Below are 12974 nucleotides of genomic sequence, written 5' to 3'. Positions count from 1 at the left end.
TTCTTTAGTTCTGAAAGGTTGTGGATATCGATTGGCCATTTACAGCAGCTCTACATGTGGCAGAGTCGACAGTAACAGCAGGTCAACACAGAGCAGTATATAAAGTATATATAAATACAAATAAACACTCACAGATTTATACATTCATATACAAGCAGAAGGATAAAAACATGAGGGGTATTTACCTTCAAGCCACTTGTAGAAACCTTCTCCTGCAACATGAGCGATATCAGAAGAGACTTTATTGTTTTTTAATACAACACAACTAAAAATAAATAGATTTGACGTGTCCGTCGTCTTACTCACCATCATCATCTCCTGAAATCAGAAAGAGAACGAAGCTCGAGTTATTCATACACACACACTAGAACTAGCTCAAATGACAGAAACCATCGCTGACAAACACTTTGATGTCATGTCGTCCATCTTTAGTCACACTGCGATATAAACCTGAGTGAAACTGAGGTGAGTGAAATAAAGACTTAAATCGTAAACTTATAACAATCTAATAAAGCAGCAGCTAAGTTCTGTCAGCCATTTCTTTACAAATTCCTCCACACAACATTCATCTAATATAGGCAAACTAAGTAGGAGCACCACCGCCAGCTCCGAGTGTGAACTACAGAATGTTCAGTTCCCTAAATGTTCAGTTCCCTAAATGTTCAGTTCTCTAAATGTTCAGTTCCCTAAATGTTCAGTTCTCTAAATGTTCAGTTCTCTATATGTTCAGTTCCCTATATGTTCAGTTCCCTAAATGTTCAGTTCTCTAAATGTTCAGTTCTCTAAATGTTCAGTTCTCTAAATGTTCAGTTCCCTAAATGTTCAGTTCTCCAAATGTTCAGTTCTCCAAATGTTCAGTTCCCTATATGTTCAGTTCTCCAAATGTTCAGTTCTCCAAATGTTCAGTTCTCTAAATGTTCAGTTCTCTAAATGTTCAGTTCCCTAAATGTTCAGTTCCCTAAATGTTCAGTTCCCTAAATGTTCAGTTCCCTAAATGTTCAGTTCCCTAAATGTTCAGTTCTCTATATGTTCAGTTCTCTATATGTTCAGTTCCCTAAATGTTCAGTTCCCTAAATGTTCAGTTCTCTAAATGTTCAGTTCTCTAAATGTTCAGTTCTCTATATGTTCAGTTCTCTATATGTTCAGTTCTCTATATGTTCAGTTCCCTATATGTTCAGTTCTCTAAATGTTCAGTTCTCTAAATGTTCAGTTCTCTAAATGTTCAGTTCTCTACATGTTCAGTTCTCTACATGTTCAGTTCTCTAAATGTTCAGTTCCCTATATGTTCAGTTCTCTAAATGTTCAGTTCTCTAAATGTTCAGTTCTCTATATGTTCAGTTCTCTAAATGTTCAGTTCTCTAAATGTTCAGTTCTCTAAATGTTCAGTTCTCTAAATGTTCAGTTCTCTATATGTTCAGTTCTCTAAATGTTCAGTTCTCTAAATGTTCAGTTCTCTACATGTTCAGTTCTCTACATGTTCAGTTCTCTAAATGAGTTCTGAACCTTGGAGATGGAGCACATCTAAACCTCAGTGCTATTCTCCATCCATCCACCAGGTGTCCCTGTGAAGGACAGAGCTGGTGTTGACTCACCTCTGCTCGGAGCCAGAGGGTTCAGAGGTCGGTACACTGATCTGGGCCTGTCAACACAAACACACAATTATTTAGGTCATCATCACAATCATCATTAGCACAGCTTCAAATTCTAACTTCATCTACAAAACCTTTGAAATAAACTTTTTGAGTTCAGTGGGTGAGTGTGTATGTGTGTTTATAAGCTTGTGTGTGTTTATTAGCTTGTGTGTTTATAAGCTTGTGTGTTTATAAGCTTGTGTGTTTATAAGCTCGTGTGTTAATTAGCTTGTGTGTTAATTAGCTTGTGTGTTTATAAGCTTGTGTGTTTATTAGCTTGTGTGTGTTTATTAGCTTGTGTGTGTTTATTAGCTTGTGTGTGTTTATTAGCTCGTGTGTGTTTATTAGCTCGTGTGTGTTTATTAGCTTGTGTGTTTATTAGCTTGTGTGTGTTTATTAGCTTGTGTGTGTTTATTAGCTTGTGTGTGTTTATTAGCTTGTGTGTTTATTAGCTTGTGTGTTTATTAGCTTGTGTGTGTTTATTAGCTTGTGTGTGTTTATTAGCTTGTGTGTGTTTATTAGCTTGTGTGTGTTTATTAGCTTGTGTGTTTATTAGCTTGTGTGTTTATTAGCTTGTGTGCGTCTCACTTGAAGCAGTTTTCCTCGTAGATGCTGTTCCACACTCTCCAAGCTGAAGGACCTTTATATCCAGTGAATCTCTCTGGATTCAGCAGCAGATCAACGTACTCAGCATCTGGAGACGTTTCATCTGACACACACAGACACACACAGTAAAGAAAACTCTTCAAACTGAACAAATAACATATGATTTGTTTATTCTAAGAGCCTCATTAACACATTAGAATCCGTACATTGACACACACAAGTTTCTGTTTGGTTAATGTTTTTATCTAGTGTCTCAAGGTAAAAAACAAACTCACCATCCAGCTCACAGAATTGGTCCTGAGCGTCGTCGTGTCTCGCCCAGTCAGCAAACGCCTCTTTACTCTGGTTACTGAAACAAGGACAAATATCAACTCATGACAGAAGAGTCCGAGTGTGAAGAAGAAAACTATTGAAAAGTGTGTGATGTGGAGAACAGATAACCTACATCCTGGTTTCATCTCACAGGTCTGATCATGTGACTGTACACACAGTAGAAATATTGTTTTATATTGGAGTTTAATATGCAATGTCGCACAATCTTTGTTTTTATTGACACAACCTTCTGAGTGGCTTTATCAGATTCTCACTCCGTCTGCTGCTCGTAGTTCGGTGGGAAACCACCAGCAGTCAGACGCTGGACAATGTTTGACCTGCAGATAAAACAGGACGTCTGCCCTCTCACCTGAGGGTGCTATCTCTCACCTGAGGGTGCTATTGATGGCACCCAGCTCTATCGCCTGCTCACACTCCGTCATGTCCGATATCGTGTTCGCTGCCTGGGAGTACTGGAGACAGAGAGCAAAGAAGTGTTAGCATGCTAATGCCAATGCTAACCACACTTGCAATAACTAGATAATGATTTCTCAGAAAACACGTCTCCTTTGCTAAACAAATATCAGAGAGCAGTTTCAAACTTACGTCCTTGACAGGAGCAACAAGAATCAAGTAAAAGTTTCTTCAAGAAAGCCAAACTACAAAATGCTACATGTCTGTGACATACAAGTGCTACTAAAGCGCTACATTTGTTTGTTATTCAAGCTATAGTCAGAAGAGGTGTGTCTGTAGTTTGCGGAGGAAGATGTAGACTTCCTGTCCTGATGTCGATGTGGAGCTCGTTCCACCGTTTAGGAGCCAGGACAGGAAACAGTCGTGATGTTGTTGAGGGGTTAGCTCGCAGTGAGGGAGCAACGAGCCGATTGGCAGAGCGGAGTGAACGGGCTGAGGTGTGGGGTTCTCTGAGCGACCACGAGGTGGAACTGTCACTGACAGGAAGTGTTAGCGACCTTTATATTCACCGCTGGTAGTGGAGTCATGTGACTGATGAGAACCAATCAGGAAGAGAACGTCTGCGTCATCGTTTACTAAAGTCTCAGTTTCTGTTCAGACTCAAACACAAACCCAGAGTTTTCAAACTGAAACGAGAGCAGTTTACACAAGTCTCTGATCCAGAGGCTGGAAAACTCCACCAGGTGTAACCATAGCAACAGGGATGTGACAGTGTGGGCGGAGTTTATGTCACGATTAACCTGTCGAGCTCCAGATGGGTTTGGATTTTAAAATTCTGCTGAGACGGCAAATATTCCAGTTTCTTTTAAAACTGGCCCACGGACTCGAACAGTGATCACTGATGGTCGATGCAACTGAATCGAGTCCAGATGTTCAAACACATCTCGTTCATAACAAGACAAACATCATCAAGCCAAGAGCTGGAAAACACTCAGTCCTCAGCCTCTGCATGGAAACTATCTGGCCAGATAAGACCAGTGTGTGTGTTTGTGTGCGAGTGTTACAGTGAGTCAGCTGATGAGACGGAAAGTGCTGGAACAATTGCAGCTGCTCCTTCACTCCATTTAACAAGTTACAGGAATTTGATAAAATGTGTGGTTGAGCTCAGTGACGGCAGGTAACTCAGGTCTGGTGATATTTTCTAAAGTGACCTCATGAACACACGTAAATGGTCTGTATTTACAAAGGTCTTTTCTAGTCTTGATGACACTAAAAGCTCTTTACGGTTTTACATTCACCCAGTCACTGTGTGGGTGAATGTAAAACTGTAAAGAGCTTTGAGTGGTCATCACGACTAGAAAAGACCTTTATAAATACAAAACCATTTACCAGTCACACAAACATTCGTACAGAGCATCTACGTGCAGCCCTTCTTTCTGTGAGAAGGGCCAATATGGGGATCGAACCGCCGACCTTAGGTTAGAGGAAGGGCGATCCTTTAAAGTACAATACTGAAGTGACAACGCCAACATTTGTATTTTGTGTCAATTTGACGCTCACCTTGTTGTAGTTCCCAGACTTGATGCCGATCGGGATCTTACTCTGTCAAAGAAACAATAAGGAAATTAGTTCTCCACCTTATAATAAATCATCCACCTTAAACTGATCATGTGGCTGAACTGGTGTTGGATTAGTAACTTTTGTATAAATACAGACTAAATAAATAAAAACCTGAACATGTGCCGTTACACTCTGTAACTCAGGACAAACCTCATTTCTCCCTAAATCTAATCTAATCTGTTGATGGCTGAAGAAACCACACTGCTCCTGATGTAAAACAAACCAAGTAGATGTGAGCAGGTGTTAGTGGCCACCAGCAGATGTTAGGGACATAACTGAGGGTAAAAAGAAAGAAGAAGACTAAATGTATGTAATGTGAGTGTAGAAATAAATATCTGCATTGAATTCATTATTTCTGCAGTCGTCTATGGTCTTTACTTTCTTAACACTGGAGTCGTGGGAATAATCACGATGGGTTTCTTTACAAATCTTTGACTATAAATAGGTGTAAGTGTGGTTGACCTCTAACCTCACCTCAGGACAGGGCTCCACATGACAATCTTTGATTGAACACTGTCCGTCATCGGGCCAGAAAGGACACGGTCGCCTCAGGTTCACCTATAGGAAAAAGACACACACACACACACGTGTATGTATGTATGTATGTATGTATGTATGTGTGTATGTATGTGTGTATGTGTGTGTGTATGTGTGTGTGTGGCGTCAGGACGACAGGTCAGAGAGGAGATATCATCATCCCACTGGGATTGGGTACCAAGCCCCAGTAGAACCAGATAGAACACAGAGGCAGCTGACCTGAGATTGAAGATCATAATTAAGATGGAAACCTAGGACCCCCCCCCACCCCCGAGTCCAATAACCAAGACTAAGTAAGAAAGTACCTTCAGAAAGTGTGAAAGCAGCAAACATGTTTTTATATTGAAGTAAAAAATGAGGCTTCACTGAGTAAAATGTCACAGAGCAAATTCTGAGGGTTAAAATCAAAAAGAACAAAACATAAAATTACACACTGAACATTTGGTATTAAAAATCTTAAAGAACAACTTAACATTCCTAATAAGAGAAATTAAATGATATAAAGTATATATAAGTATATATAGCAGAGCTCTTACCCTGTAGTATCTGAAGTAGTCTCTCTCCGTCAGCTTCTTGATTCGAGGGTAAATCTTGAAGTTGTTGAAGACGTCGATGCTTTCGACGTCACAGAAGCAGTCGTCCAGAACGCCTGTGAGCTGGAGGCGGAGCAGAGAAGACTTAACACGACGAAGCTTCAACAAACAAAGGTTTTTCAGAATGTTTTGTTTAGGATTAGATTTATTCAAACCATCTGATCACCGCTCCTTCTCAATCAACTAGTTGTTGTCATGATTTCCGCATGGCTACATCCACATCAGTTTTAAAACTCATCACTGTTGCTATGGTTACGCCTGGTGGAGTTTTACAGCCTCTGAATCAGAGACTTGTGTAAACTGCTCTCGTTTTATTTTGAAAACTCTGGGTTTAGTAAACGATGACGCAGACGTTCTCTTCCTGATTGGTTCTCATCAGTCACATGACTCGACTACCAGCGGTGAACACAAAGCTAACACTTCCTGTCAGTAACACTTCCTGTTTCTAACACTTCCTGTCGGTAACAGTTCCACCTCGTCGTCCCTGCTCTGACTCTTCACCATCACTGCTCCTCCTTCAGAGGAGTTTCTGTTACTAAGCAACCAGCTGCAGAGACAATCTACTTCCTGTTTACACCACATGACCAGTGTAGGTGAACGGTCATGTGACCTGTGTTTTCAGGTGTGTGAGTGAAGCAGGCTGGAGCTAAAACGCTCGTCTGGACGGAGGTAACAACATTTGTGTGGATGTCGACTGAGACTCCGCTTTCACAGCAGGTGGTGTGTAAACAGACCACTCCCATACATTATTCATCCACCTGTAACCTGAACCACACATGTGATCCAGACAACACCTCCACCCGACCAACGCAAAATGCTTAATGTAAAGTCTGAGGACATCAATGAGTGTGTAAACAGAGGAAGACGCCAACACCACCAGCAGGTGACCAACCATCACCTGTCGTCCTGATCCACAGTAAACACCTGATTTACCTGGTTGAGGTCAGCAGGTCTGAACACACACTGTGGTTTTTAATCCACAGAACAAACGTTCATTACAAACAGATTATTTATCTTAGTTATTCTGACATTTAAAACAACATCCCTGATTCATTGAAACCATCTTTGCAAGAAGACATTTTAAAAACACCAGTTTGTGAATGACTGATTCAAAGTGAGTGAAGGTGACGTTCACTCTGTTCGACGTCTGTTCTTCTCAATATTTGCTCTAATGTATAAAGTGTTCAGATCAGTGTTTTTACATGTGTGTAAAACATGGAAATAAAGTAAAAAGTAAAATGACTTTAAACAGAAGCATCTTCTTTCTTTCTCATTAAACTCTATTCTAAACTACAACTTTATTCTTGTAATGTTGCAACATTATTTTTGAAAGTCAGATATTTTGTGAGGTTAGGTTTTTATTTTGAACGTGTTATAAAAAGGTATTCATATATTCAACTAAGAAAAGGGCACCACAAACAGGTGAACATTCTTAACAACTGTTCAAACTAAATAAATCATGACTGAGAAAGAAGAAGTGAATATTGTTTTCTTCAATGTGGTCTTAATACAAATAAAACAGCTCTTTCAGATGTATCAGACCAAACATATGGAGTCAGCTGTGGACTCTGATGAGCAGTAGAATCCACATTCAGAAGCTATAATCTTATTTCCCTGCGGCTGCAGAGAGTCAGTGAGTCCAGCTGCTCACAAACACCTGGACCGTGTCAGCATGACACAAAAACACAAACAGCTGACCTCAGAGCGCAGCAGTCCAGCGAGCACCAGGCCGGTCAGGAGGAGCCCCACGGCTCTCAGCATGCTGCTGCCGGTGACTTCCACAGGTGAGAATCTCAGGCGAAAACCACCGGAGACATCCACAGACGAACCACAGACGAGAATCTCAGGCGAGAACAACCACAGGTGAACCTGGAGTCTGGGTCCTGATCAGTCTGAGCTGTCATTCAACTCCTCACCACAGACCCGCCCACTCACCATGACACAACCCGCCCCCAGACACTAGACCCGCCCCCTCCAGTCTGTAGTTCTGCTGCTGTGAGTGAGCCAGAAGCAGCCGCTGAGTGCAGAGCAAAGGACTACAACTCCCATGAGACACCACAGGCTGGGGAGCCAGCAAATCAGATTGCAGCACAGCCAATCAGAGAAGACCACGCTTTTCTACTCGATGAGTTCTGTTAAAGTCTGAGAAGCTCAGTTCAAACGAGTTCATTGTAAATAAATATTTACACTCATTGAATTTGACCTGTGACTTTTACAGAGGAAAATATTTACATCCGAATTTTAATCTTAACTTTTACATTCTCTGAATATGAATTACTCTAATTATTTTTATTTTATTAAATGAAACCTAATCTAATGTTTCAGTTAAATCTGACATGTCAACGGTTTAAAAAAATAAATAATGGAAATTCTGACGTTTTACGTTTTATTGTATCAACTACCAGCGATTTAAAAAGTCACACACACACAGTTGCAGCTAGCTAGCATCACACACACACACACACACACAGTAGTAGCTAGCATCACACACACACACACACAGTAGTAGCTAGCATCACACACACACACAGTTGCAACTAGCTAGCATCACACACACACACAGTAGTAGCTAGCATCACACACACACACACACACACAGACACACAGTTGCAACTAGCTAGCATCACACACACACACACACAGTTGCAACTAGCTAGCATCACACACACACAGACACACAGTTGCAACTAGCTATCACACACACACACACACAGTTGCAGCTAACTAGCATCACACACACACACAGACACACAGTTGCAACTAGCTAGCATCACACACACACAGACACAGTTGCAACTAGCTAGCATCACACACACACACAGTTGCAACTAACTAGCATCACGCACACGCACACACACACACACACACACACAGTTGCAGCTAGCTAGCATCACGCACACGCACACACACAGTTGCAGCTAGCTAGCATCACACACAGTTGCAGCTAGCTAGCATCACGCACACGCACACACACACACACACAGTTGCAGCTAGCTAGCATCACACACACGGTGACAGTCGTGACAGTCGAACCGTCTCCACCCCAGATGAACGCCGGTGATCAGAGCCCCTACCCCCGCGGCGGCCCCGGGTTCACTCACATGGCAGAAGCAGCTCTGCTCCGGACTGTCGGCGGCTCCGCTCCGGTGCTCGTCGCGCTGTGTTGGGGTCTCGACGTTATTGTGTTGGAACCAACACAGAACTAAGTTCCCGTAGAACCAGGCCAGCAGCAGAACACCGAGCGCCGGTAGAGTTACTCTCCACATCCCTCACTCTGCTGGCGGGGCGACGCAACTGAGCAGTCCGCGGCACTTCCTGTTGTTGTGGAAGCTAACGACAGTAGCTTCAGGCTAGCTGGGGTTAGCACCCGCAGGCTAACAGAGACGGTAGTACGGCGGGCCGGTGAGCTGAGCAGCCCGGGGTCTGAGCACCTTCACACGGACACTAGGAGCTAGTGACGCGTCCTCCTCCGTGTCGGGGCTTCGACGCGTGAGTCCAGGAGATGTTTGTGATGCGCGTACCGAGGCTTGTGTTGATGACGTGTGTGGTGACGTTAAAGCCTCGCGAGCCGGCCGTACCACGTGACTGAGTCAGGAAATGGTTCAGGGGTTTGGCGTCCAATTCCAAATATGAGCCCCCCCCCCCGTTGTGGACTTGGGACTTTATTGCGCGTTTGTTTGCAAAAAAAAAGAAACTGTGGACAAGTTGTTATTTTTAAATAGAAATGAATAAAATGTTGGTGTCATTATAATCACTCTGCCTGTTTCACATGTGTTGTCCACTAGATGGTCCAGTAGAGCCAATGAAGCCCCAGTAAGCTTCTGCCCATGAGAGAACCAGTTGGATGGAAAGCTTCATGTCGCCATCACTACCAGACACTCGTGATACATCCAACTGGGAAGCCACGTTTCCGCCAGTGAGTCCGACCACAGATGGAAGATGGACGACGACACACATCCAAACACGTCAGTTTCCTTCGAGCCCAAAAGTGAGGCCAAAGCATCTCGGTCGCCCCCTGGTGGCTGCAGTAAAGGTCCTCTGTGTTTGAGGATGGACCAAACCAAGACTCTAGGCTCTACAGTCCCTGACAAAAGTCTTGTCACTTATCCATTTTGTAGAAACAACAGCTTATAACCTGACTTTTAATTTATCCATTGGTTTTAGAAATGGCTCATATGAAAGCTAAAACCCTCCCAAATTATGTTTAATATACTAAAATAAATTTGCTTCACTGAAGAAAGATTGATCATTTAATGAACACAGAAAGGTCAGATTTTGGCAAGACAAAAGTTTTGTCGCCTACAGAGAGTAATGTGAAAATTGAACAAATAATTTACTTCAAATACAAAAATATGTTGCATAACATCAGTGAATTAAGTAGTGGTGCTGTGAGATCCATATTTAATATCTTGTATGACTTCCATGAGCTTGAAGGACTGCATCCATGCGGTTCGACAATGATTCATACAATTTATTGATGAAGTCATCAGGAATAGCCAAGAAAGCAGTCTTACATGCCTCCCAGAGTTCATCAAGATTCTTTGGTTTCGTCTTCCATGCTTCCTCTTTCATTCTACCCCAATGATGTTCATGTCTGGTGACTGGGCTGGCCAGTCCTGGAGCACCTTGATCTTCTTCGCCTTGAGGAACTTTGATGTAGAGATGGAAGTATGCGATGGAGCACCATCCTGCTGCAAAATTTGACCCCTTGTATGGTTGGGAATGTAAGAGGTAGCTAATACTTCTTGATATTTTAGGCTATTGATATTGCCTTCCACCCTGCAAATCTCTCGCACACCCCCATACTGGATGTAACCCCAGACCATGATTTTTCCGCCACCAAACTTAACTGTTTTCTGGGTGAATCTCGGATCCATGCGGGCTCCAGTAGGTCTCCTGCAATATTTGCGGCGGCTGTGATGTAATTCAACCGAAGATTCATCTGAGAAATCCACCTTCTGCCACTTTTCCAGCGTCCATCCTTTTAGCAGGCTATGGGCCTTGGCAAATGCCACACGTTTTTTTAATTGCCTTTTGTTTAGTGCTGGTTTCTGGGCACTGATTCGACCATGGAGGCCATTTCGAGACAGAATTCTACAAACTGTCCTGGTTGACACGGGGCCTTGAGGTGACCAGGCCTGGTGGAGCTCTGCTGCAGTGGAAAAGGGGCTGGCCTTGGATTTTCGAGCCAACAAACGGTCCTCCCGAGCAGTTGTCTTGCGGGGTCTGCCGGACCTGGGCTTGTCAAAAACATCTCCAGTCTCTTCAAATCTTTTTCTTATTCTTTGTACTTGACGCTGAGACACATTGAAGGTGTCAGCCACCTCAGCAGTGGATCTGGTCTTCAGCCTCATGATAATCAACGCTTTGGTCTCAGGGTGAATCTTAGGCATGTTGTCAGAGGTCAAGTTGCAGTTGATGTGAAGGTCTGGTGTGCTGGGGTTCTTTTTATACACACCCACTAATTGATTGATCAATTATTGATCACAGGTGAGGCTGTAATCTAGGATTGGGTGCATCCTATGACAAGGCGACAAGACTTTTGTCTTTGCAAAAACTGACTCAGTGGGCTTTACCAAGCTGTGAACGTTAGAATGCTTTTCAGCAGTTTCGTTTGGCACCAAAACATTATTTCAAAAGCTGTTGGGATTGAAATTAGCCATTTCTTGTAAAAAAAAATTGATTACAAATATATTTGAGGGGCACTTAAGGTCAACTTGTACCCAAGCGACAAGACTTTTGTCAGGGACTGTAGATCCCAAACGGGCAGGTGGTACAGGGAGGTGAATGGAAGCAGAAGAGGATCTGAGGGTGCGGGGGGGGGGTTCAGAAAGATATGGTGGTCTAGACTCTGCTTGAATTGATACTTGTCTTTCTGAGGTGTTTGGTTACAGGATCAAAGGATGAGCACAATCCTTTGAACTCAACACTTATCACTGCTGTCGTTAGTTTGTGTTTCCATTGTCAACATCCACTGGTGCTCAATTCTGTTGTGGTTGTGTGTCTGTTGTGTGGCTTTTACGTTCGTGTTTTCCATAAATATAATATTTAACTATAATAATTCATATTATGATTTATCTGTACAGCAGTGGATGTTTCCTCTCAGTGATCAGAACAGATTCAAGTCATAGTAAGAAATATGCTCCTGTCTCAGAAGGCAACTGCAGTGACTGCAGTCTGCCAGCAGGGGTAGCTGTCGATCCAGCACAGTGTCCGCAACACACACGCACACGCACACACGCACACACACGCACACACACACACACACACAATATGGCCTTAATGCTCCATCGTAGACAACATTTAAAGAATTGTGGACATTACGCCCGCCCCTTATTGCACGTTGCAGCTCTTGTATAGAAAAGAAGACATTTATCTCAGCACTATTATCACTTGTCTTTTGTCAGGACGTCTTTCCGCTGTTGGACCCCTCAGAATGCTACAGTGCCACCTACTGGCTTTAGTATGAACAACATATTTAATTTGACCTCACAGCTACTTTTTATTTAAACTCGTCTAAATGAAAAACTGAACACATTCGTTTTAAATTCTGTTCTGAATTGAACAGGAAGCCAGTGTTGACACTTTTGTTAGTAGTTGTTTGAATTTTGATCGGATGTGATATTTTTACCAGGAAGACAAACTCAGAAACGACCCAGATAGATTCTCTGATATTCTATTATATGACATTCTTTTCTATATTATTAACTAACCAATCAGAGTAAGGCGGGAGCTGCTTCCGCTGTCCTGGGAAAAAATGTTACTTGCAGGACACAAAAGAATGACTTGCACCAGAGGCGGTTTAGAAGTAGGTATGTGCTATGCTATATATATATATATATATATATATATATTAATGATGATGATGATAATAATGATAATAATAATAACAGTGTTGAGATTTGTGGAGAAGGACTTTAGAACCTGTGAGTCAGGACTGGTTGGTGAGTTTTGCAGGTTTATCACAGTGTGACGGAGCTTTAACTCTTTGTCTGGACTCAACTTGACATGATACCAACAGGAAGTCGATGTTGACTGTGAAGATGTTTCCTAAATAAAAACAAAAGATAAAAACAACCATGTTGACTCTTTTTCAGCTGAGTCGACACAAACCAACAAGCTCTGCTTTGTCAACACGTCGTGTTCCCACGCTCCTGATTGGGTTTCGCTGGCACTTCTTCAGGTCGTCATAGGGTCACGTAGATCGCAGCGAGGCGTCCATGAGCAAAGCAACGTTTCATCTCCCCCATAAATCCTCCGC

At 42.6% G+C, this 12974-nt stretch overlaps 1 protein-coding gene across 1 annotated transcript in view; it reads right to left on the bottom strand.

Annotated features, from left to right (window-relative positions):
- ero1b (endoplasmic reticulum oxidoreductase 1 beta) overlaps nt 1-9276 on the bottom strand; it is a 13637-nt gene extending 4361 nt beyond the window's left edge. The window contains exons 1-10 of the mRNA XM_034589561.1: nt 8815-9276; nt 5657-5776; nt 5058-5141; nt 4524-4565; nt 2940-3022; nt 2513-2586; nt 2220-2340; nt 1593-1639; nt 307-318; nt 186-212 (exon numbers count right to left, since the gene is read on the bottom strand). Of these exons, the coding sequence (XP_034445452.1) occupies nt 186-212; nt 307-318; nt 1593-1639; nt 2220-2340; nt 2513-2586; nt 2940-3022; nt 4524-4565; nt 5058-5141; nt 5657-5776; nt 8815-8979 (775 nt within the window). The 5' untranslated portion in view covers nt 8980-9276. The remainder of the gene's footprint in view (nt 1-185; nt 213-306; nt 319-1592; nt 1640-2219; nt 2341-2512; nt 2587-2939; nt 3023-4523; nt 4566-5057; nt 5142-5656; nt 5777-8814) is intronic.
- Between the last annotated feature and the right edge of the window lie 3698 nt (nt 9277-12974).

The sequence above is a fragment of the Hippoglossus hippoglossus genome, chromosome 1 (assembly GCF_009819705.1).
Source record: "Hippoglossus hippoglossus isolate fHipHip1 chromosome 1, fHipHip1.pri, whole genome shotgun sequence".
Classification (NCBI taxonomy): domain Eukaryota; kingdom Metazoa; phylum Chordata; class Actinopteri; order Pleuronectiformes; family Pleuronectidae; genus Hippoglossus; species Hippoglossus hippoglossus.
This window is presented reverse-complemented; position numbering and strand designations above follow the sequence as displayed.